Source organism: Hyperolius riggenbachi, chromosome 11, assembly GCF_040937935.1.
Source record: "Hyperolius riggenbachi isolate aHypRig1 chromosome 11, aHypRig1.pri, whole genome shotgun sequence".
Lineage (NCBI taxonomy): Eukaryota > Metazoa > Chordata > Amphibia > Anura > Hyperoliidae > Hyperolius > Hyperolius riggenbachi.
Window position 1 is genome coordinate 227,981,086 of NC_090656.1, and position 23,187 is coordinate 228,004,272.

At 44.6% G+C, this 23,187-nt stretch overlaps 1 protein-coding gene across 1 annotated transcript in view; it reads left to right on the plus strand.

Moving 5' to 3' along the window:
* Positions 1-23,187, plus strand: part of LOC137538235 (uncharacterized) — a 197,426-nt gene that overhangs the window by 128,693 nt on the left and 45,546 nt on the right. The window contains exons 20-23 of the mRNA XM_068260284.1: positions 4,494-4,772; positions 6,591-6,866; positions 14,342-14,596; positions 19,553-19,825. Coding sequence (XP_068116385.1) covers positions 4,494-4,772; positions 6,591-6,866; positions 14,342-14,596; positions 19,553-19,825 — 1,083 coding nt within the window. The remainder of the gene's footprint in view (positions 1-4,493; positions 4,773-6,590; positions 6,867-14,341; positions 14,597-19,552; positions 19,826-23,187) is intronic.

Genomic DNA, 23,187 nt, shown 5'->3' on the forward strand with positions numbered 1-23,187 from the left:
AACACAAAGACAGTGGGCCTTTCCCCAGAAAATTCACATAATTGTTCAGGTTTTCTCAAGAAAATACACGTAATGTGAACAGATTTGACCAGAAAATAGTTCAATCATGTCGGCAGATTTGCCCAAAAAACACGTTCAATCATGTCGGCAGATTTGCCCAAAAAACACGTTCAATCATGTCGGCAGATTTGCCCAAAAAACACGTTCAATCATGTCGGCAGATTTGCCCAAAAAACACGTTCAATCATGTCGGCAGATTTGCCCAAAAAACACGTTCAATCATGTCGGCAGATTTGCCCAAAAAACACGTTCAATCATGTCGGCAGATTTGCCCAAAAAACACGTTCAATCATGTCGGCAGATTTGCCCAAAAAACACGTTCAATCATGTCGGCAGATTTGCCCAAAAAACACGTTCAATCATGTCGGCAGATTTGCCCAAAAAACACGTTCCATCATGTCGGCAGATTTGCCCAGAAAATACATGCAATCATGTCGGCAGATTTGCCCAGAAAATACATGCAATCATGTCGGCAGATTTGCCCAGAAAATACATGCAATCATGTCGGCAGATTTGCCCAGAAAATACATGCAATCATGTCGGCAGATTTGCCCAAAAAATACATGCAATCATGTCGGCAGATTTGCCCAGAAAATACATGCAATCATGTTGGCAGATTTGCCCAGAAAATATATGCAATCATGTGGCCAACCTGGCCAGAAAACACTTCAATCATGTAGCAGACCTGGCCAGAACAGTCGATACACCTGCTAATATAAATTAAATAAAAGTTTACTCACCTGAAGCAGCAGCAGACCTCCTGTCCCGGCCTCCGTCCGGCGCGCAGCTCTCACGATCCTCTGCAGCCAGCCAGCAACTGAAACTCCCGCGCTGAGAGCAGGGCTACGGGAAAATGGCGCTCGAAGCCCTGCATTGCAGACTCCGTCTCCAGAGCAGGGCTTCGGACGCCATTTTACTGTAGCCCTGCTCTGCCGCTGTTGGAGCTGCGGGCTGCTGCTGTCAGTGAACTGACACAGCGTCTATTAGACGCCGAATAGCAGTTCACGCTGGGGGTGCTTCAGCACCCAAACCACCCCCCTGGCACCGCCACTGCCCCAGTATAGCTAGTATAGTTGCCCCAGTATAGCATAGTGGCCCCAGTATAGTTTAGTGTAGCATAGTGGCCCCAGTGTAGCATAGTGGCCCCAGTGTAGCATAGGTGCCCCCAGTGTAGCATAGGTGCCCCCAGTGTAGCATAGGTGCCCCCAGTGTAGCATAGGTGCCCCCAGTGTAGCATAGGTGCCCCCAGTGTAGCATAGTGGCCCCCAGTGTAGCATAGTGGCCCCCAGTGTAGCATAGTGGCCCCCAGTGTAGCATAGTGGCCCCCAGTGTAGCATAGTGGCCCCCAGTGTAGCATAGTGGCCCCCAGTGTAGCATAGTGGCCCCCAGTGGAGCATAGTGGCCCCCAGTGGAGCATAGTGGCCCCCAGTGGAGCATAGTGGCCCCCAGTGGAGCATAGTGGCCCCCAGTGTAGCATAGTGGCCCCCAGTGTAGCATAGTGGCCCCCGGTGTAGCATAGTGGCCCCCGGTGTAGCATAGTGGCCCCCGGTGTAGCATAGTGGCCCCCGGTGTACACATAGTGGCCCCCGGTGTAGCATAGTGGCCCCCGGTGTAGCATAGGTGCCCCCGGTGTAGCATAGGTGCCCCCCGGTGTAGCATAGTGGCCCCCGGTGTAGCATAGTGGCCCCCGGTGTAGCCAAGGTGCCCCCGGTATGAGGGAAGCTTGGAAGGTGGGGTGGCGGGGTCCCCTCCTTCCGGCGCTTCCCCCTCCTAATTAGCAGCAGCCAGCAGCTTAGCGAAGCGGGCGGGGAGGACTTACTCACCTGCTCCAGGCGATGGCGCATAACGTTATCCTCACGTGACGCTGGTCTCTCTGTCGCTCACTGTGCTTCCGCAAATCAGGAAGCACAGTGGGCGGTGGAGAAGGTGGAGACCAGCGTCAGGTGACGATGACGCTATGCGCCATCGCCTGGAACGCAGGAAGTAGGTGAGTAAGGCCCGCTCCTGCCCGCTCATCAAGCTGCTGCTAATTAGGAGGGGGAAGCGCCAGAAGGAGGGGACCCAGGTGAGGGAGGTGGGGGGTCCGGCCCCCCTCCCCGCCGCTTTCCCCGCCACCCCTCCTTTCCGGGTTGCTTCCCCCTCCTGTCCTGCCTGCATAGTGCCCAGGCCTCTGTGGGAGGCCTTGGTGACACCCCCTGGGGCACCCGACACCCGGTGCGGGGCGCCCCATGCCGCCCTATGGTAGGAACGCCACTGCTCTCACGGAATTACATTTTAAAATATGTGGTGTTTATGGCTCTCTCAGCCAAAAAGATTCCTGACCCCTGGGCTAAAATGACCAAATTGCAGTAATGCAGTATTTCTGCAGAAATCCCATTTCCGAGTTCCGTTTTCCGATTTCCGAATGTCAGATTTCCGGAAATTTTAATTCCGTGAAATCCAAATGAGCATCCCTATAAAAAAAAAAAAAATCTAGAGTTTTATTTCTACTTTACTTTTCTATTACACAGCCTGAATAGGAACTCCACTAAAACAGGAATAGGAACTGAATAGAAACTCTACTAAAAACTGCAAAATGCATACAAATTGACTTTACCACCAGGTACATGCAGGCCTTAAAGGGATACTGTAGGGGGGTCGGGGGAAAATGAGCTGAACTTACCTGGGGCTTCTAATGGCCCCCCGCAGACATCCTGTGCCCGCGCAGCCACTTACCGATGCTCCGGCCCCGCCTCCGGTTCACTTCTGGAATTTCTGACTTTAAAGTCAGAAAACCACTGCGCCTGCGTTGCCGTGTCCTCGATCCCGCTGCTGTCATCAAGAGCGCACAGCGCAGGCCGAGTATGGTCTGTGTCTGCGCAGTACACTCCTGGTGACATCAGCGGGAGCGAGGACACGGCAACGCAGGCGCAGTGGTTTTCTGACTTTAAAGTCAGAAATTCCAGAAGTGAACCGGAGGCGGGGCCGGAGCATTGGGGAGTGGCTGCGCCAACACATGATGTCTGCGGGGGACCATTAGAAGCCCCGGGTAAGTTCAGCTCATTTTCCCCCGACCCCCCTACAGTATCCCTTTAAACTGATCAGTAAATTATGTGCTAATATGCCCCCTATTTTTCATGAGATTTCCAATTTTTGGTAAAATATTGCAAAAAAAAAAAAAAAATGCACATTTTATTACCTAATTTACTGCATGTTGTAAATTATGACTAAAATCTACCAAAATAGCTTTTATCACATGCGGTAAAATACTGTGTATGCAGTAAAACGAATGTTAAGCCTACTAGAATTTAGACCAATTAACCATTTCAGCCCGCAGGGATTTTTCACCTCATGCATCAGAGCAATTTTCACCTCCCATTCATTTGCCAATAACTTTATCACTAATTATCACAATTCATTGATCTATATCTTGTTTGTTTCACCACCAATTAGGCTTTCTTTGGGTGGTACATTTTGCTAAGAATTTTTTTTTTTTCTCAGGAATATTAAGAAAAAAAAATTCATTATTTCTCAGTTTTCAGCCATTATAGCTTTAAAATAATACATGCTACCATAATTAAAACCTATGTATTTTATTTGCTCATTTGTCTCAGTTATTACACCATTTACATTTTGTCCCTATCACAATTTATGGCACCAATATTTTATTTGGAAATAAAGGTGCATTTTTTCAGTTTTGATCACTATTTACAAGCTTATACTTTGAAAAAAGTTTGTAATATACCCTCTTCACATGCATATTTAAAAAGTTCACACCCTTAGGTAATTATTTATGTTTTTTTTTTTTTATTGTAATTTTTTTTTTATTAAAAATTTGTTTGGTGTGGGAAAAAGCTTAATTTTAAATGTAATAATGTGGGTTTATTGTATTAAAAAATGAATGCAGAAGTCATTTTACTAATTGGCCACAAGATGGCCAGAGTGAAAATTTTTTTTAGCCCTGGAAGTGTACTGATTGCATCCAGGAAGCATATAGAGGAGGGGAAACTTTTTTTATGTCAGAAAGACCGCGGCCTCTGATGAGAAGCCGTCGGTTTTTCTGCCGGGGACTTACAATAGATCAATGAATGGGAACCATGTTCCCATTCATTGATCTCCGGGCTACCGGGAGGCGGCACGTAAGCGCGCCGGAGCATGCAGCAGTACAACAGCAGCCACTTGGACATGAGGATCACGTCCAGGCGGCATAAATGGTTAAAGTAGTACTATGCTATTTCTGAGGCTGATTGAACTTTTGATTTACATTTTTTGTTCAACTGTCTTCACTATAAATATAAGATCTTTATATAACTAATTCCCCAAATGCAATATTTTGGGAGTAAACAAAGAAAATAGGTAAAAAAAAAAAAAAAACGGATAATACTGTAAGAATCAGTTTTTTTTTTGTCTTGTAATATTGAATTAGTTGAAGCATGTATTGGTTTGTTTCGTAGATCCCACTCCACCAGGAATGATCACCTTTAATGCGGTTGGAGCAATCAGCACTACATTCTCCTGGGGAGATGCAGCAAATATGGCCGGTGTGACAAAGTCCTATAATGTCACTTACTGGAAATCCTCATCTCCATCTGCCATTGCTGGGAGCACTACAAGTACCACAACGGCTGTCACCCTTCAGAACCTGACGTCTGGCGTTAATTACACCATCTCAGTGGTGACATTGGGGGTCCGGGGGTATCAGAGCACAGCTGTCACCGGATGGGTGGTCACAAGTAAGTCTCTAACATGATGGGAAAACAGCCAATAGCGATGAGCAATTATCTCACATCACTGATTGCCTTTGTCATTAATGAAACCTGAAGTGAGAATAATAGCGAGGATGCAATATTCATTCACTTATAAACACACCTGGAACAAGCATGCTGCCAGTGGGGTCACACCAAAGTCACAGGATTTGTTCAGTGATTTGTTCTGTGTGCTCATTCTGGATTAGTGACATATAGGATGCCAATTACTATGGATGGGCAGGCATTGCCCAGGGTGGAGCGGCAACAGGGAGCACAGCTCAGCTGCGTTACATTTACTCACCTTGCTGGGATCCACAGGCGCTAAATATTTACTTCCTGGTCCTGGTGTCCTGTCTGTGATGTAACAGCACATTACTTACTTTTACCATGCAACGGAATGCCCAGGACCAGGAGGTAAATATGTGGTAACTGTGGACCCTGGCAAGGTGAGTAATCATAAGACTACTGCTGCACACTCTACATGCATGCCCCCATTAGTGATGGGCCAAACATAAAATTTAAGATTCGCAAGCGGCGACGCAAATTTCTGCAAAAGTTCGTAAATCTGTCAAATCTGTGACCTGCCATAGACTTCAATGGGCAGGCGAATTCTAAAACCTAAAGGGACTGTTTCTGGCCACAAAAGTGATGGAAAAGTTGTTTCAAGGGGCCTAACACCTGGAGGGGGGCATGCCGGGGGGGGGGGGGGGGGGGGGATCCATGCCAAAAGTCCCACCAAAAAGTTACATAGTTGAAGCAGAGTCGTGTTTCCATCTCTACAGGGCAGTAATCACATTTCATTCTTAAATTGGGGGGAATAAAGTGCTTTAAAACACCCGGCGTGTGTACACGTCCATCAGGGAGTGTAAGGGTTAAACCCGCTTCACACTGACAGACGCAACGCCATATTTAACGCACCACAGTCCTCTCTGATCGACACACATCTGCACAGTAGAGTGCACCCAATCGGGCTCGGCTATTTCCGCCGTAGCCCAGGCGGAGAGCTGCTACTGCACCGGCACTGGAGACGGTGAAGGTAAATATTACAGGTGCTATTGTGCCTGCACCACAGTCGAAATTCTTGTCAGCTGTGGTTTTGGGGGCTTCCAGCACTGGTTTGCCAGGACTGGAGAGGATGAGGGAAGCTTTATTAGGATCCAGAGACTTCCTCCTCGCAAGGTAAGTATCCTCGACCCCCAGATGTTTTTTTTTTCTTACAATTTAAAGGGGCACTACAGCGAAAAACTGTAAAATTTAAAATATGTGCAAACATATATAAATAAGAAGTACATTTTTTCCAGAGTAAGATGAGCCATAAATTACTTTTCTCCTATGTTGCTGTCACTTACAGTAGGCAGTAGAAATCTGACACAAGTGACAGGATTTGGACTAGTCTATCTCTTCATAGGGGATTCTCAGCAAGGCTTTTATTCTTTATAAAGATATTCCCTAAAAAGGATGTAAACAGTGATGCTGGCCAGCTTCCCTGCTCCCTACACAGTTTTTTGGCAGTTGGACAGAGCAACTGCCATTCACTAAGTGCTTTTGAAAATAAATTTATACCTGAGAATCCCCTATAAAGAGATGGACTAGTCCAAAACCTGTCACTTCTGTCAGATTTCTACTACCTACTGTAAGTGACAGCAACATAGGAGAAAAGTAATTTATGGCTCATTTTACTCTGGAAAAAAATGTACTTCTAATTTGTATATGTTTGCACATATTTTAAATTTTACAGTTTTTCGCAGTAGTGCCCCTTTAATTTAAATTTGCTGAATTTACTGTATGTTGTGTGTATTTCAGAGCCGCTGGTGATAAAATCTCTCAGTGTCGGCAGTAAGACCACCTCCTCTTTGACGGTGAGCTGGGGCAGACCAGACGAGTATCAGAGCAGCTATACCTACAAAGTGCTGACTTATATCACATCATCATCTGCACTGCTGAGTAATACCGCAGTGACCAATCCATCCACCACAATAACCAGTCTGACCCCAGGAGGGACGTATACATTCACTGTATATACAGTAGCTGCTGATAATGTCACCCTATCAGACCCCCTGGCAATAACTGACTGTGCATGTAGGTATATTATTGTTTGTTTGAGAAAGCTAACATACTGTTCACACTCTCTATCCTTCTTATTTTGCCTTCATTTTTCCATGTACACCCCTCATCTTACAGTTAACTTACACATAAAGAGGAACTCCAGCCTAAACAAACATACTGTCATTAAGTTACATTAGTTATGTTAATTAGAATAGATAGGTAATATAATCTCTTACCCACCCTGTTTTAAAAGAACAGGCAAATGTTTGATGTCATGAGGGCAGCCATCTTTTTGGTTGAAAGGAGGTGACAGGGAGCATGAGACACAGTTCCAACTGCTCTGTGTGCTGATCACCCTTCCTAGTTGCTAGGCAACATGAATAACAACATAGGAAATCCCATCATGCTCTGCACAGCATCAGGGAAAAAAAGCCCAGGCTTTATTTCTTTGATGGGTGGAGCTTAGCTCCTTAGCTCCAAGTTCTGATGCTGTGAAACTGTTAAAGAAACACCAAGCCTTTTCAGTTCTGCTGAGTAGATTTTGTAGTCCAGAGGTTCACTTTAACTACATCTTATACTTAAAGGGAACCTGAAGTGAGTGGGATATTTCCTATTAAGCAATACAATTTGTCTGTCCTGTTTAAATCACACACCACCTGAAACAAGCATGCAGCTAATCTAGAGAAGGAGGCATGCATCAGGCGATACAGGCGTCCGATCGACCATCCGTTTCGATTAGTATAATCAGAATCAGATGGAAGTTGGTGCCGCCAAGTGTATGCCCGATTGACTATACAACCAATTTCAGGCTGAAATTGGTTACATTAATCAATTAGACATGTAGGACCGTCTTACTCAATCGGGTGCACAGCGGTATCAGCGTGCAATTAGGGATGGTCGGAAAATGTCAATTTCCGATTCCGCCGAAATTCCGGTTTCCGCCAATGCCAATTAACGATTCTGCGGATTTCCGATCGGTTTCCAATTTCCAAGTTCGGATTTCCGATTTCTGAGTAGTGGGGTTTTTTTGGGGTTATTTTTTGCATTCTCTGATTGGCCAAATACTTCCGAGTTGTTTCTGCATTCGCCGATTGGTCCGTTGATTTTGAGTTCTGTGATTGGGCTAAAATGACCTAATTGCAGTAATGCAGTATTTCCACAGAAACCTGATATCTGAGTTCTGTTTTCCGATTTCCACCTGGAAATTTGGATTTCCGATCGGAAATTCAGAAATGTCAATCCCGCGAGATCTGAATGAGCATTCCTATGTGCGATATCAGGATGAATGTGACAAAAAACTGACGCTGTCACCCTAATGTTTAATGTGCCCCCCCCAGTACCCAGTGCACTATACAGTACCCATCTATGACCACCACTCATCCTCTGCTGGCTCCAGGTGCAATTCTTCATCCATTCACACACCCCACGTGGTTGCCGGGGTAACAGGAATTATATCAAGCTGCTGAACTGCGCTCTCCACCTTTCTATAAACCAATAGACAAGTTGCACATAGTGTGACTCCGTAAAGTATACAGAATAACAAGGTACTCAATCACCCGTGTGAACAGTGTATTAGTGCTGCACTCTTGATTCCGCTCCCGATATAGATTGCGCTCACCAAATTGTAGCCACCTCAGAATACCAGGTGGATCTAGCGTGCGTTTCAGAATCAAGCCACTGGCACTTTAAATCTGCAATCTCTGTTTAATATCACCTTAGTCTGTTCCAGACTCATAAAAAATGTAAAAAGATAAAAAAAACCATCATAGTGTACACTGCTTACAGATAAAAACATCGCCCGCGCAATGACTGCGCACTCACATATATCCACTTGTCAATATGCACATCATAGACAGCGCGGTAGTGAGCACCAGGCGCACAGGAAGCAGGAGGGACACGGGACGCCGTTCACCCCATGCCCGGAGGCCAGGACAGACCCCACTGCCACCATTTATGATGTGCATAATGACAAGTTGATATATGTGAGTGCGCAGTCATTGCGCGGGCGATGTTTTTTTCTGTAAGCAGTGTACACTATGATGGTCTTTTTATCTTTTTACATTTTTTATGAGTCTGGAACGGACTAAGGTGATATTAAACATAGATTGAAGATTTAAAGTGCCAGTGGCTTGATTCTGAAATGCACGCTAGATCCACCTGGTATTTGAGGTGGCTACAATTTGGTGAGCGCAATCTATATCGGGAGTGGATTCACGAGTGCTGCACTAACACACTGTTCCCACGGGTGATTGAGTACCATGTTATGTTGTATGCCTTACGGAGTTACGCTATGTGCAACTTGTCTATTGGTTTATAGGAAGGTGGAGAGCGCAGTTCAGCAGCTTGATATATGTCTATACTTGGAATTGGGAAACAGCGATCTCACAACTTATCTCTGAATGAGATCGTCTGCCGTAAGGTCTGATAAAGACTATATGGAACTATTCAGTGACATTTTCTTCTTTTTTTCTCTTGTGCTAAGAAATTCAGTGGACTTCTGTGATAATATTTAATATATGACTACTGTGTATTATATGACAAAAAATTATTGAGAGAAAACTCGATAGAAAAACGTTTAAGGCAGCGCAGCCCTATTTACTTTGTCATTGGTGTAACGGGAATGTGTATGTAATGTCACACACACACACACGTACGCCAGAAACCACGTGGGGTGCATGTATGGAGGAAGGAGTGCACCTGGAGCCAGCGGAGGGTAAGCGGTGCTCACAGATGGGTAATGTATAGTGCACTAGGGGGCAGTTTACACATTAGGGGATGGCGTCGGGTTGGCGAGGCGGAGGATAAGGCGTGCTCAACCGATCCCCAAGAGATATCATGCTGAAATTGATCAAAAATCGGTCTGCGGTGTATGGGCAGCTGACAAATCTCTCTCTAATCATATTTGATAAAGGAGATATTTGTCCCTTGGTCAAATCTGCCCAACATCCTTAGATTTATGGCTACCTTTACACTGCAATCATAAACATCTAATCTGCTGCATGCATGTTCAGGGGCTGTGGCTAAAGGTATTAGTGTCAGAGGATCAGCAGGGCTGCCAGGCAACCAGTATTTGCGTAAAAGGAAATAAATATGGCAGCCTCCATATCCCTCTCACTCTGTGTCCTTTAAAGAGAATTTGTACTGTCCGATTTGTACAATAAAAACATACCAATCGAGTCACTGTGATCTTCTGGATCACCCTTTGCCTTTTCCACCGCTCCCCACTATTATCCTTGCTTTTAACCGCCAGTTTTAGGCAGTGTTCACAAACAAAAAAAACAGGAAGTGATGTACAGTATGTGTATATACAGTATATATATATATATCATGTTACAGTATAAGTACAAGTTTTTATTACTTAATGAATTATTTGCACTCCAGTCTGGGATTAATCACAGTTTCTCAGCATGTGACAGGCAGCAGCTCCCTGCCCCCTCAGCCTCACAAACACAGACAAGCTGAAACTGAGCAGAGACCTGTCTGTGACTAATAAACAAAGCACACAGAGCCTGCAGGGGGCGTGCATACCTTCTCCCTATCACAGCAGAGGCAGTGCATTCCTCTCTGGGTTGACAAAGCTTGACAAAGAGAAGAAGATTAGATATATTACAGAGACAGTGCAACTAGAAAAGGCTGCAGCAATCCAGACCACATTAGAACAGGTATAGGAACTTATAGGATGGAAGAAATAAGGCTGAACATTTTGTTATAGAGTCTCTTTAAAGAGGGCCCAACCGGCCCATATGCAATTCGCTTTTTATCTATGTTTTCTCTGTGGTGATATTTTTACACCTTGCCGTCAATAAAATGCCTTTTAAACCACTATCAAGCAAGAATATACTCAAAATCACTTTGATAGTAATTTTTCACCTACTATTTGGTACTTGCTGAAATGTTATTTTAAACTAGTTAACCACTAAGGGTTTTTCCCCCTTTTGGACCAGGGCAATTTTCACATTTCAGCACTCTTCCCTTTCATTTGCCAATAACTTCATCACTACTTACTGTATCACAACAAAATGATCTGTATCTTATTTTTTTGTTTGTTTGTTTTTGGGTTTTTTTTGCCACCAAATAGGCTTTCTTTGGGTGGTACATTTTGCTAAGTATCATTATTAAATGCATTTTAAAGAGACACTGAAGCGAAAAAAAATTATGATCTAATGATTTGTATGTGTAGTACAGCTAAGAAAAAAAACATTAGCAGCAGAGACACAAGTCTAATATTGTTTCCAGTAAAAGAAGAGCTAAGAAACTCCAGTTGTTATCTATGCAAATTAGCCATTGAGCTCCACGACTTTCAAAGTCGCAGAGAACTCTGCCAGACACTTGAGACAATGGCTATCATTCATAAAGAATTTCCGCATGCGGAAATGCTTAAAACAGCTGACTTTACCGACCACTCGGCAAAGTCAGCATTCATAAAGCCTCTTTCCGCATGGAAAAATGACACTACCGAGCAAAGTGATAAATCACTGCCTTGTGCGGTGATTATCGGTACAAATGTAGCAAAATGTTCATTCATAAAGATCACCGCAAGCGGTGTGAGGTCGGGAAGTACCGCTCCCTCTGATGTGGCGATACCAATGTAAATGAATGGAGACACACAGACCTCCCAGGCAGCTGCAGCAGAGCGGAACACGGAGAAATGTATCAACTCGGCAGCTTCCGTGTCTCCGCAAGCCTACCGCCTGTCTACCGCCAGCTTAGCTCGGGGAATCTCCGCACTGCTTCCGCACACGGATACATCTTTATGAATGCCCACCCAGAAGTCTAAAAATCCGCCAGCGGTGTTTTCCCGCACTGATTCTCTTTACCGACAGCCTGTTCATGAATGATAGCCAATAAGCTTTAAAAGACATTGGCCTCAATTCACTAAGCTTATCTCCTGTCTTTAATAACTCTTCTAGAGTTGTTACCATGGTGATAAGGCATGTAGTATTCAGGAAACATTTTACCTCAGGCAAACCTAAAGTTAACTCTTCTGTCTTTAAGTTAACTCTTCAATCCTTAAAATAACTCCAGAGTTAAAGACAGGCTGTTCATTAACTGCGTGTGAAAATAACTACAGAGGAGGTAAATTAACTACAGAGGAGGTAAATTAACTACAGAGGAGGTAAATTAACTACAGAAGAGGTAACATAAGGAATGAAGAGATAAGGTAACTCTCTCACTATGTGGAGGTAAGTTTTCTCTTGCCTTATCTCCAGCATGATCTTAGTGAATTGAGGCCAATGTATCTTTTTTTTCCATCTGCGGGAAGATTTTCCAGAGCAGGCTAGTGAACTTTTAAACCCATTTAGAATGCTGAGCAGTGTGTAAACTGCAAATATTAGGGAATGATGCAATGTTATAAAAAAAACACTATATAACTGAAAATAAAAATATTAGAATATTTTCTTTGTTACTAAAATTCTAGTAATTATCCGTATTACACAACCAATTCATTATATCATAATTTTTTTTCGCTTCAGTGTCTCTTTAACAGGAATAATAAGAAAATAATTATTTCTCAGTTTTTGGCCATTATAGTTTTAAAATAAAACGTGCTACTGTGGATAAAAAACACACTTTTTTTGCCGATTTGTCCTGGTTATTACAACACTTAAAGTATGCCCTTAGTACAATGTATGGCGACAATATTTTATTTGGAAATAAAGGTGTATTTTTTCAGTTTTTGCGTCCGTCACTAATTACAAGTCCTTACTTACAAAAACAACAGTAATGTAATATACCTCCATGACTTACATATAAAAAAATTGAGTCCCTAAGGTAACTATTTATGTATTTTTTTTTTTATTGTCCTTTTTTTATATACATACACATGTTTTATTTTGGTAACTATGAGAGAGTGGAGCAGGTAAGGGGATAATTGTAATGGAGATTTATGCCTTTTTATTGAACTTAATGTGTTAGGGTATAATGTACTATTTGGCCACTAGCTGCCTCCCCCTCCCCTTCCGTATATTCCTCCTGTGTACTGGACAATACACAGAGGAAGTAATGTGTGTACGCATTATGAATAACAATGAAATGAATTACACATTTTCTAAAAACTATGATTTTACATCGTAATTACATATTACAATATAAAATTATGCAAACCTGATTACAATACAAAATTACGCAAATCACTATCCAATAGCAGTGTGGTGTGCTTGTGGTTTTCTATTATTTCCCTCTCTACTTTTTTTGGTATGGCCCAATGAAGACCACAATTTTCCTATTGACTTTGGTCAGTAGAACGTTCAAGCTGCTTCCACTTGTTTTGAAACTAAATTCACTGAACACATATATAGGTCTATACGACTCACAGAGGTCAGGATTTTTATTAGGTTTGGGTAGTAGGACAATCAGGGCCTCATAAAGTGAGTCAGGAAATGCACCAACTTCTAAAGAGTGGGCAAATAGTTTGGCTAATTTGGCAATAGTTATTGATTTACTTTGAAGATACCACTCTGCTGGGATGCCATCCAGGCCTAGTGTTTGCCTTTTTTAAAGGATTCTATGGCCAGAGAAATTTCAGCTTCTGAGATGGGTAAATCCAATGCCAACCTGGCCGGCTCATCAAGACCGGGCAGGTCTATTTTATCTAGAAACGAAGTTATGGACGCCGAACCATCGCCAATTTTGCTGGCATAAAGGTCTGAATAAAAGTTTAAAAATTCTTTGGCTATATCAGCCAAGGTAGTACAGAATATGCCCGAAGTTGATAGAATTCTTGGAATAGCATTTACTGAATTATTCGATCTCAACATATATGCCAATAGTTTACTACATTTGTTGCCAAATTCAAATGTTTGTTGTTTGAATATTATCTCCCTACGTTTTGCCCGTCTCAACACTTCCAACTCATATGTTCTCCTTGCCAGAGCCCAGGACTCATATGTATCCGGACCAGGCGCAAGGTTAAGCTGTCTAAAGAGGAACTGTAACAAAAATCTTAAAATTTCAAACACATACAAATAAGAAGTACATTTCTCCAAGAGTAAAATGAGCCATAAATTACTTTTCTCCTATGTTGCTGTCACTCACAGTACGTAGTAGAAATCTGACATTACCGACAGGTTTTGGGCTAGTCCATCTCTCCATAGGGGATTCTCAGCATGGCCTTTATTCTTTATAAAGACACTCCCTGAAAAAGATTTATACAAAGATGCTGGCCAGCATCTGTGCTCGCGGTACACTATTTTGGCAGTTGGACAGAGCAACTGTCATTCACTAAGTGCTTTTAAAAATAAATAAAACCCTGAGAACCCCCCTATGAGAGGATTGGCTAGTCCAAAATCTGTCGGTAATGACAGATTTCTACTTCTTATTGTAAGTAACAGGAACATAGGAGAAAAGTAATTTATGGCTCATTTTACTCTGGGAGAAATGTACTATTATTTGTATGTGTTTTAAATTTTAACATTTTTGCAACTGTTCCTCTTTAAGCAATTTGTTTTCAATGGTAAAATATAAACTGCAACCAATTATTACACTGCCAATGACTGTTGTCTCTTCAGTCCCTGCACAGACTCCTGCTGTCACAGTGAGGAATAACCAGTCGGTGAATTCTCTGGTGGTGAACTGGACGACACCAGCAGGATATGTGTCTTCTTATGCTGTCAGTGTGATGGGGGATGTAAATAACACAGTACAGACCACATCCACACAACAGACCTTCACATCCTTGTTGCCGGGCAGAATTTACACCATCGCTGTCCAGACAAACAGCGGCAGCTGCAGCAGCGCCTTTTCTACAGCATCGGAAGCCACATGTGAGTACGGAGAAATGTCTCCACCAACAGAACATATTGATATTAAAGCGAACCTAAACTGTTGCACAGCATGCAAGGAAAACACTTAGAGTTGCAGAGAAATTCACTGTGTGTGTTTAGAGAGATCAGCCTGTGTAGTTCGCTGATATCAGCAAGTGTAAATCAGGGCTGTCAAATGTGTTGGTTCTGAGCTAATATGTAAACACTGGAGGTTAACCCTTTCTGTGCTCCCAGGAATTCCAGGATGTAGACAAACTGCAGGCTTATTGTAGGAGCTGCATACATTTTAACGAAGACATATTTTTTTTTTCTTTAAAGAGGTTATTATGCTGTTGTTTGTCTCTTAGAGCCGAGAGGAAGGTCTGAGATTAGGTTTGCTTTAAATAAGCATTTTTTTGTCTTTCCTCTCTCCTCAAGCCCACCGCTGTGGTACGCTCTCCTTCAGTGATGGATGGAATTGTACACCAACTCTCAATAGTTACATAGCTTTGAACAAGGAAAGACCAACAAAATACAATTGCTGTTAAGAGTTCTTTGCTGTAAATGCAATTTTCACCAAATTTGCCAGGTATCTTCGGGAGTGGGCACAAGCGGGGAAAAAAAGACTGTCGTTTTTGAGAAAATCGATTCTGAATACTTCAAATAGCAATGTTTTTTTAACCTCTACAGGACCACGTCGCACCAATGGGCGTGAACGCAGTGGCTCCCCCAGGACCGCCTACCACCGATCGGCATAAAGTCCCGGGGGAGCGTTTTGCAGGAGATGCACACACATCCCCGCTTGGATGATGGAGCTTCGCTCCGCCTTCAGTCTTAGTGGCGATCGCCGCTCAGAGACTGTTAGACGGCGAAACTGTCCTCTTTTATTGCTGTACAGCGCTGCGATCTACGGCAGGCTCAGTGGGTAATTCGCTGTCATAGGCTGAAGCCTATGACAGCTGATCACAGTAATTGGCTGGTCGGGGGAAAGAGGGAGGGAGCTAGGGAAAAAAAATTTCATAAATACACAAATTTGTTTAAAAAATAATAAAAATATTTATAATAAAATAAACAAACATCCTGTGAGAGATCTTTCCCCACCAACAGAGAGGTCTTGGTGGGCAGAAAAGGGGGGGGGGGGGGGGGTTTGAGGGAAATCACTTGTGTGCTGACATGTACGACCCTGCAGCGAGCCCTTAAAGGGAACCTAAACTGAGAGGGATATGGATGTTTCCTTTTAAACAATACTGGTTGCCTGGCAGTCCTGCTGATCTCTTTAGCTGCAGTAGTGGCTGAATCACAGACCTGAAACAAGCATGCAACTAATCCAGTCTGACTTCAGTCAGAGCACCTGATCTGCTGCATGCTTGTTGAGGGGCTGTGACGGAAAGTATTAGAGACACCAGATCAGCAGGAGAGTCAGGCAACTAGTATTTTTTTTAAAAGGAAAAATCCATATCCTTCTCAGGTTAGGTTCCCTTTAAAGCTGCAGTGGCCTAATTAGTGAAAAATGGCCTGGTCTTTAGGATGGGGTAAAGCCTGTGGTCCTTAAGTGGTTAAAGTCGGCAAAATAGCATTCTGCAGCAGAACTTTACCCTTTAATGCAGAATTGCAGGAACTGTAGTGGAAATAACAATATAAATAAAGTTGCTTATTTTTTACAATATTCGTTTTACTATTATTATTTATTCATTATTTAGTCAATGTTTGTCCATTGTAAAATCTTTCCTCTCCCTGATTTACATTCTGAATATCACTGGTGGTGACATCTTTAGTCCTGCCAGGTGATCTGTGTGGAATATTCATTACTGAGAGTTCTATGCACAGAGGGAAATGCTGCTTGCTTGGCAGCTGGAAAAAGCTATAATTTCCCACAATGCAACTAGGTCATGACATCACACTGTGGGAGGGGTTTCACCACAATATCAGCCACAAAGACCCCCCTGATGATCTATTTGATAAAAATTAAATATTTCCCATGGGAAAGGGGGCATCAGCTACTAATTGGGATGAAGTTCAAGCCTTGGTTAAAGTTCCTCTTTTGAAAACATTTTTTCTTTTACGTATGTAAAATAGTTTTTCTCAAAAACAACATCTTTTTGGATTTTTTGGGTGGTTCCCCCTATTCTCCCGAACATACCTGGCAAGTTTGGTGAAGATTGCATTTATGGCGGCTTGGCAATTAACCGCAGAAATTGGCAGTATTGAGTATAATGTAATGGCGGTATTCCATCAGAATTTAACTTGGCATGCCGCATTCTGAGTTGGAACAGATGCGGACATTGGAATTCCACAAAATTCCCAAGCTCATGCCTAATGGCCCATACTCACGGGCTGCAAAAGTGGCCTGTCGCCAGCACATGTGAGCGTGTGGGCAACAGCTCCTCGCCAGGTCCCTCCGCGTACACACGCGGAAGAGGGACCAGCGGCACGACGGAAGCTGTCGCCGACATTCCTCCTCCCCCCGCCGGAAGCTCTGCATACTTCATGGAGGTTGCTGTCGCTAGTCCGCGTACTCACGCGGACTAGCGACAGTTGCGGCGGAATTGCGGCGGTGACTGTCGCCATGCGATTGAAACTTTCAATCGCCTGGCGACATCAGCGACGGGCGACAGTTCGGGGTGTCGGGACCTGTCGCCGCAACACGCGCGTGCTGCGTTTTGCGGTGACAATTGTAGCCCGTGAGTATGGGCCATAACCTTTTTCAACCTCAGGACAGTTCTGGAAACGTTCTCTTCATTGCTTAAAGAGACACTGAAGCGAAAAAAATAAATTATGATATAATTCATTGGTTGTGTAGTACGGATAATTACTAGAACATTGATAGCAAAAAAAAAATATTCTCATATTTTTATTTTCAGTTTTACAGCTTCTTTTTTTATAACATTGCATCATTCTCTAATATTTGCAATTTACACACTACTCAGCATTCTAAATGTTTTTACAGAACAGGCAGTGAACTTTTGACCTGTCCTGAACTGTTCTCTGCAAAAGAAAAAAAAAACAATACAGTTGAGATAAAAACCAACAGAAGTCAGAGCTCTCTGCAACTTTGAAAGCCATAGAGCTCAATGGCTATTTGCATAGATAACTGGAGTTTCTTAACTCTTCCTGTACTGGAAACAAATATTAGACTTAGGTCTCTGCTCCTAATGCTTTATTTCTTAGCCGTACTACACAACCAATTCATTATAACCTTTTTTTTTTTTTCTTTTTTCTTTGCTTCAGTGTCTCTTTAACCCTCTCTTGAACAACCTAACACCGATTGGTGGTGAGAGAGTGGCACTCACAGGACTGCCTAATGCCAATTGGCGTCAAAGTCCTGGAGGTGAGGTTAGCAGGGAAAGTGTGCTCGTGCGTTCCCTGCGGGTAAACAGAGTGAGAATTCATCATCAGCCTGCCAGCCACGATCAGAGCTGGCAGGCTGATTTCACAAGAAAATAAGTAAAATATATGTATACAGCACTGCGGTCTAGCGCAGCGCTGTAAAGAAAATGGCCTTGTCACTTAACTGTCCCTCTGATGGGCTCACAATCTAATCCCTATCATAGACATATGCCTATGTATTTAATAAGTAGTGTATGGATCGTAGTGTAAGTGTAGGGCCAATTTAGGAAGGGAAGGGGGAGGGAGGGGGGGGGATACAAAAAATTGCTCTTTTGTTATTTAAAAAAACAAAACCTGACAATAGCAGCAGCAATCAGAGATCTCCAAAAGACAGCACTATTAGCGAGAAGAAAAGGAGATAAAATTAATTTGGGTGCTAAGTTGTATGGCCAAGCAATAAACTGTTAAAGTTGTGAAGTGCTGAATTGTATAAAATCACCTGGTCACTAGGGGGTATAAACCTCTGGTCCTCAAGAGGTTAACAAAGCCTTGGTTTCACTGGCTGCAAAATTCCACAGTCTGAAAGCTGGCCTCCTATTGGTGGCTTGAAGTTCCCACCTTTCTATGGGAGTGAAAGCTGCCGGCAAAGAACAATGTTCAACCCTTAACTGCTTCAGTGCTGAACTTAAAGGAAACTTGACCTGAAAAAAACAAATGCCCATTTATGTACTTGAGGCTTTGTTCAGCCCCCTGAAGTCTTCCTGGCCCCTTGCCTTCATCGGGAGTGCGATCGAGGAGGCGCACAGTCAGCAGTGGCATCATGCATGCGCAATGGCTGGAGACTTGTCCGGCTTACAGAGGGGGACAGCCCGGTATACAGAGTGGGACAGCGGAGAAACAGTCTGGCGCAGGATGACAGCAAGGGAGAAGGAAGACTTTAGGGGGCTGGAAGGAGCCCCCGGTAATTAACTGCATTTTTTTCCCCTTAAAGAACAAGCGACACCCATGTTAACCTAGAAATAAAAACCACATATATAAGTAGATAAATACTACTTCTACTTACATAACAGATGTATTGCAATGTCGATGTTGTGATTCCTGTGAATTTTATAAAGGAAAAGCGGTGAATCCTATTCTAGACAGTTTCCATCTTGGTTACCATTGAATGAAGCTAATCCTGACATGATTTCCTCCCTCATTCTTTTTTTCTCCTCTTGCTAATTGTGTATTTGTTACCCGCCCTCCTCCCAGAGTCTTCAGACACTGCCACTGAGGTCTATACTAGGAAGTGCACTGTCTTATGTTATTAGAAGGAGGGGAAATTAAGGGAAGAGGAGGAATATATTATAGATAAAAAGACCCCCCAGCATGCAACTGTTTGGCAATGGCAATTAAAGGGCCAGTGCTCCTAAGGTACTGTATGTGATAATTCCAAACCATAACAGCAGAAAAAGTTTTGAATGCAGAATTAGCATTTTTATCACTTAATACACTCAGACCAGTTGCTGTTGAAATTAGATTTTTATGGTGACAATCCCACTTTAAGTGTCCCTTTAAAACCCCAGAATGTTGAACTCACACCAAACTGCCGTCAAAAGTTAAGTCACGGGTCTGTGTACACTAGCCCAAATACATACTTCTGTTTCACAGATCCCACTCCTCCAGGCACTCTGATCTTCACTTCATCTGGAACCAAAAACATCATGTTATCTTGGGGAAATCCCATAAATATGACCGGTGTGAATAAATCTTACAATGTAACCTATGGACTCTCCTCCTCTACAAACACTACCATGATTTCCTGCAGCAACACAAATGTCACCCTTCAGAATCTGACGTCTGGCAGTAATTACACCATCTCAGTAGTAACAATCGCAGCTCTGGGGTATCCAAGTGCACCTGTCACTGCTTTCACCTTCACAAGTAAGTCCTCATCTTACTGTTTGTTTAGAGTCTTTCTGCTATTTCCAGGTAAATGTACAGCAAGATCATATGACACCTCTCCTGCAATGTATGGACATCTAATGGGCAGTGTCAGGGGCATAACCAGAAACCACTGGGTCCTCCTTTGAAATTTTGGATGTGGCCCCTCCCCCTATACAACTCCCCCCTCCCCTCTAAAAAAAATCAGGCTGGCACGCCCCTCGCAAAATAGAAATTACGCAGGCACCTCCCCCCTGTTAAACAGAAATTAGGCACCCCCTCCACCAGGCGCGGAGCTAGGGGGGGTCGGGGTAGGACAAGTGCCCCGGGGCGCCGGGTCCCCAAGGGCGCCCAGCTGAGCTTCGGGTTTTTTTTTTTTTTTTTGCGTGGCTGAGGGGAGCAGCGCAGAGAAGAGAGAGAGCTGTGCGGACGGTGGGGAATGGGGGCCATCTCCCCCCTCCTTCCCTCACCTTAGGTGCTCTCTCCCTCGCTGTCCCCTCCAATGTCTGTCCGGTGGCTGGCAGCGGCGGGCGGAACTCACCTCCGTCTCGCTCCAGCGCCGGCCGGAAGTTCGGGTGCGCAGCCGCTGCTCTGGTCTGGACCAGACCAGAGTAGCGGCAGATCCATCCGGCGCTGCGACGAGACGGAGGTAAGTTCCGCCCGCCGCTGCCAGCCACCGGACAGACATTGGAGGGGACAGCGAGGGAGAGAGAGCAGCTCTTCCTCTTCTATGCGCTGCTCCCCTCCTGGCTACCTACTCTGGGCACCTATACCTCTGGCTACCTACTCTGGGCACATATACCCCTGGCTACTGGCTACCTACTCTCGGCACATATACCCCTGGCTACCTACTCTGGGCACATATACCCCTGGCTACCTACTCTGGGCACATATACCCCTGGCTACCTACTCTGGGCACCTATACCTCTGGCTACCTACTCTGGGCACATATACCCCTGGCTACTGGCTACCTACTCTGGGCACATATACCCCTGGCTACCTACTCTGGGCACATATACCCCTGCCTACATATATTGGGCACATATACCCCTAACTACATATACTGGGCATATACCCCTGGCTACCTACTCTGGCCACATATAACCCTGGCTACCTACTCTGGGCACATATACCCCTGCCTACATATAATGGGCACATATACCCCTAACTACATATACTGGGCATATACCCCTGGCTACCTATTCTGGGCACATATACCCCTGGCTACCTACTCTGGGCACATATAACCCTGCCTACATATATTGGGCACATATACCCCTAACTACATATACTGGGCATATACCCCTGGCTACCTACCCTGGGCACCTATACCCCTGGCTACCTACTCTGGGCACCTATACCCCTGGCTACCTACTCTGGGCACCTATACCCCTGGCTACCTACTCTGGGCACATATACCCCTGGCTACCTACTCTGGGCACATATACCCCTGGCTACCTACTCTGGGCACATATACCCCTGGCTACCTACTCTGGGCACATATACCCCTGCCTACATATACTGGGCATATATACCCCTGGCTACATATACTGGGCATATATACCCCCTGGCTACGTGGACTGGGCATATATACCCCCTGGCTACGTATACTGGGCATATATACCCCTGGCTACATATACTGGGCATATATACCCCCTGGCTACGTGGACTGGGCATATATACCCCCTGGCTACTTATACTGGGCATATATACCCCTGGCTACATATACTGGGCATATATACCCCTGGCTACATATACTGGGCATATATACCCCCTGGCTACGTGGACTGGGCATATATACCCTCTGGCTACATATACTGGGCATATATACCCCTGGCTACATATACTGGGCATATATACCCCTGGCTACATATACTGGGTATATATACCCCCTGACTACATATACTGGGCATATATACCTCTGGCTACATATACTGGGCATATATACCCCCTGGCTACGTGGACTGGGCATATATACCCCCTGGCTACATATACTGGGCATATATACCCCTGGCTACATATACTGGGCATATATACCCCTGGCTACATATACTGGGCACATATACGCCTGACTATATATACTGGGCACATATTATTCTCCTGGCTACATATACTGGGCATATATACCACTGGCTACATATACTGGGCACATATACCTCTGGCTACATATACTGGGCACACATACCCCTGCCTACATATACTGGGCACATATACCCCTGGCTACCTGTTCTGTGGACATCTCTACCCCTGGCTTCCTGTTCTGGGGACATCTATACCGCTGCCCACCTATTCTGGGGACATCTATACTGCTGGCCACCTATTCTGGGGACAACTATAGACCTGGGGCTACCTATTTTTGGGGAACCACGTCAGATTGAGTGTATTTTGGAGAACTGCTGCCAGGTGAGAGGTGTCTACCATATTAAGGGGGCATTCTACCTATTTATGTGAAATGCTGTCTATTTATGTGACTCATGACTGCTGAATTTGTCTTTTTGGGGGCCTCATGGTTACTGAATTTGTCTTGTTGGGGGCCTCATGATTTGTTGGGGGCCTCAAGATAGCTGAATTTGTCTTGTTGGGGGCCTCATGATTGCTGAATTTGTCTTGTTGGGGGCCTCATGATTGCTAAATTTGTCTTGTTGGGGGCCTCATGATTGCTGAGTTGGTTATGTTGGGGGCCTCATGATTGCTGAATTTGTCTTGATGGGGGGGGGGGGGGCTCATGATTGCTGAATTTGTCTTGGAACATGCTGGAAGGTACATACTGAGGGAGGGTGGGTGAGCGTGAGCCTGCTAACCTCCATATACATTTGTCTCCACCCATAACCACGCCCACATTTATTATGTGACTACGCCCCCTTTTGACGCGGCGCGCGCAGCGCGCCGCAACCTTAACTTTGGGGGGGGGGGGGGGTGCATTAATAGTCTTTGTCCCCGGGCGCTGAAAATCCTAGCTACGCCTCTGCCCTCCACAAAACAAATCATGCAGGCACCCTCACCCCACCCACAAAACAGAAGTTAGGCAGGCACTCCCCTCCCTCCCACAAAACAAATCATGCAGACACCCTCACCCCACCCACAAAACAGAAGTTAGGCAGGCACTCCCCTCCCTCCCACAAAACAAATCATGCAGGCACCCTCACCCCACCCACAAAACAGAAATTTGGCAGGCACCCCCCCCCCCACAAACACACACACATACATTTACAGCACTGAGGCTCAGGATCCCCCGTGACTGTCTCTGAAGTCCCAGCCTCTCCAGTCCTGTCCTCAGCCACAGCTCAGTCGTACATAGCCCCAGGCAGGCTGTGTCACATCACAAGCCTACACACACACACACAGCCGCAAGCAGGCTGTGT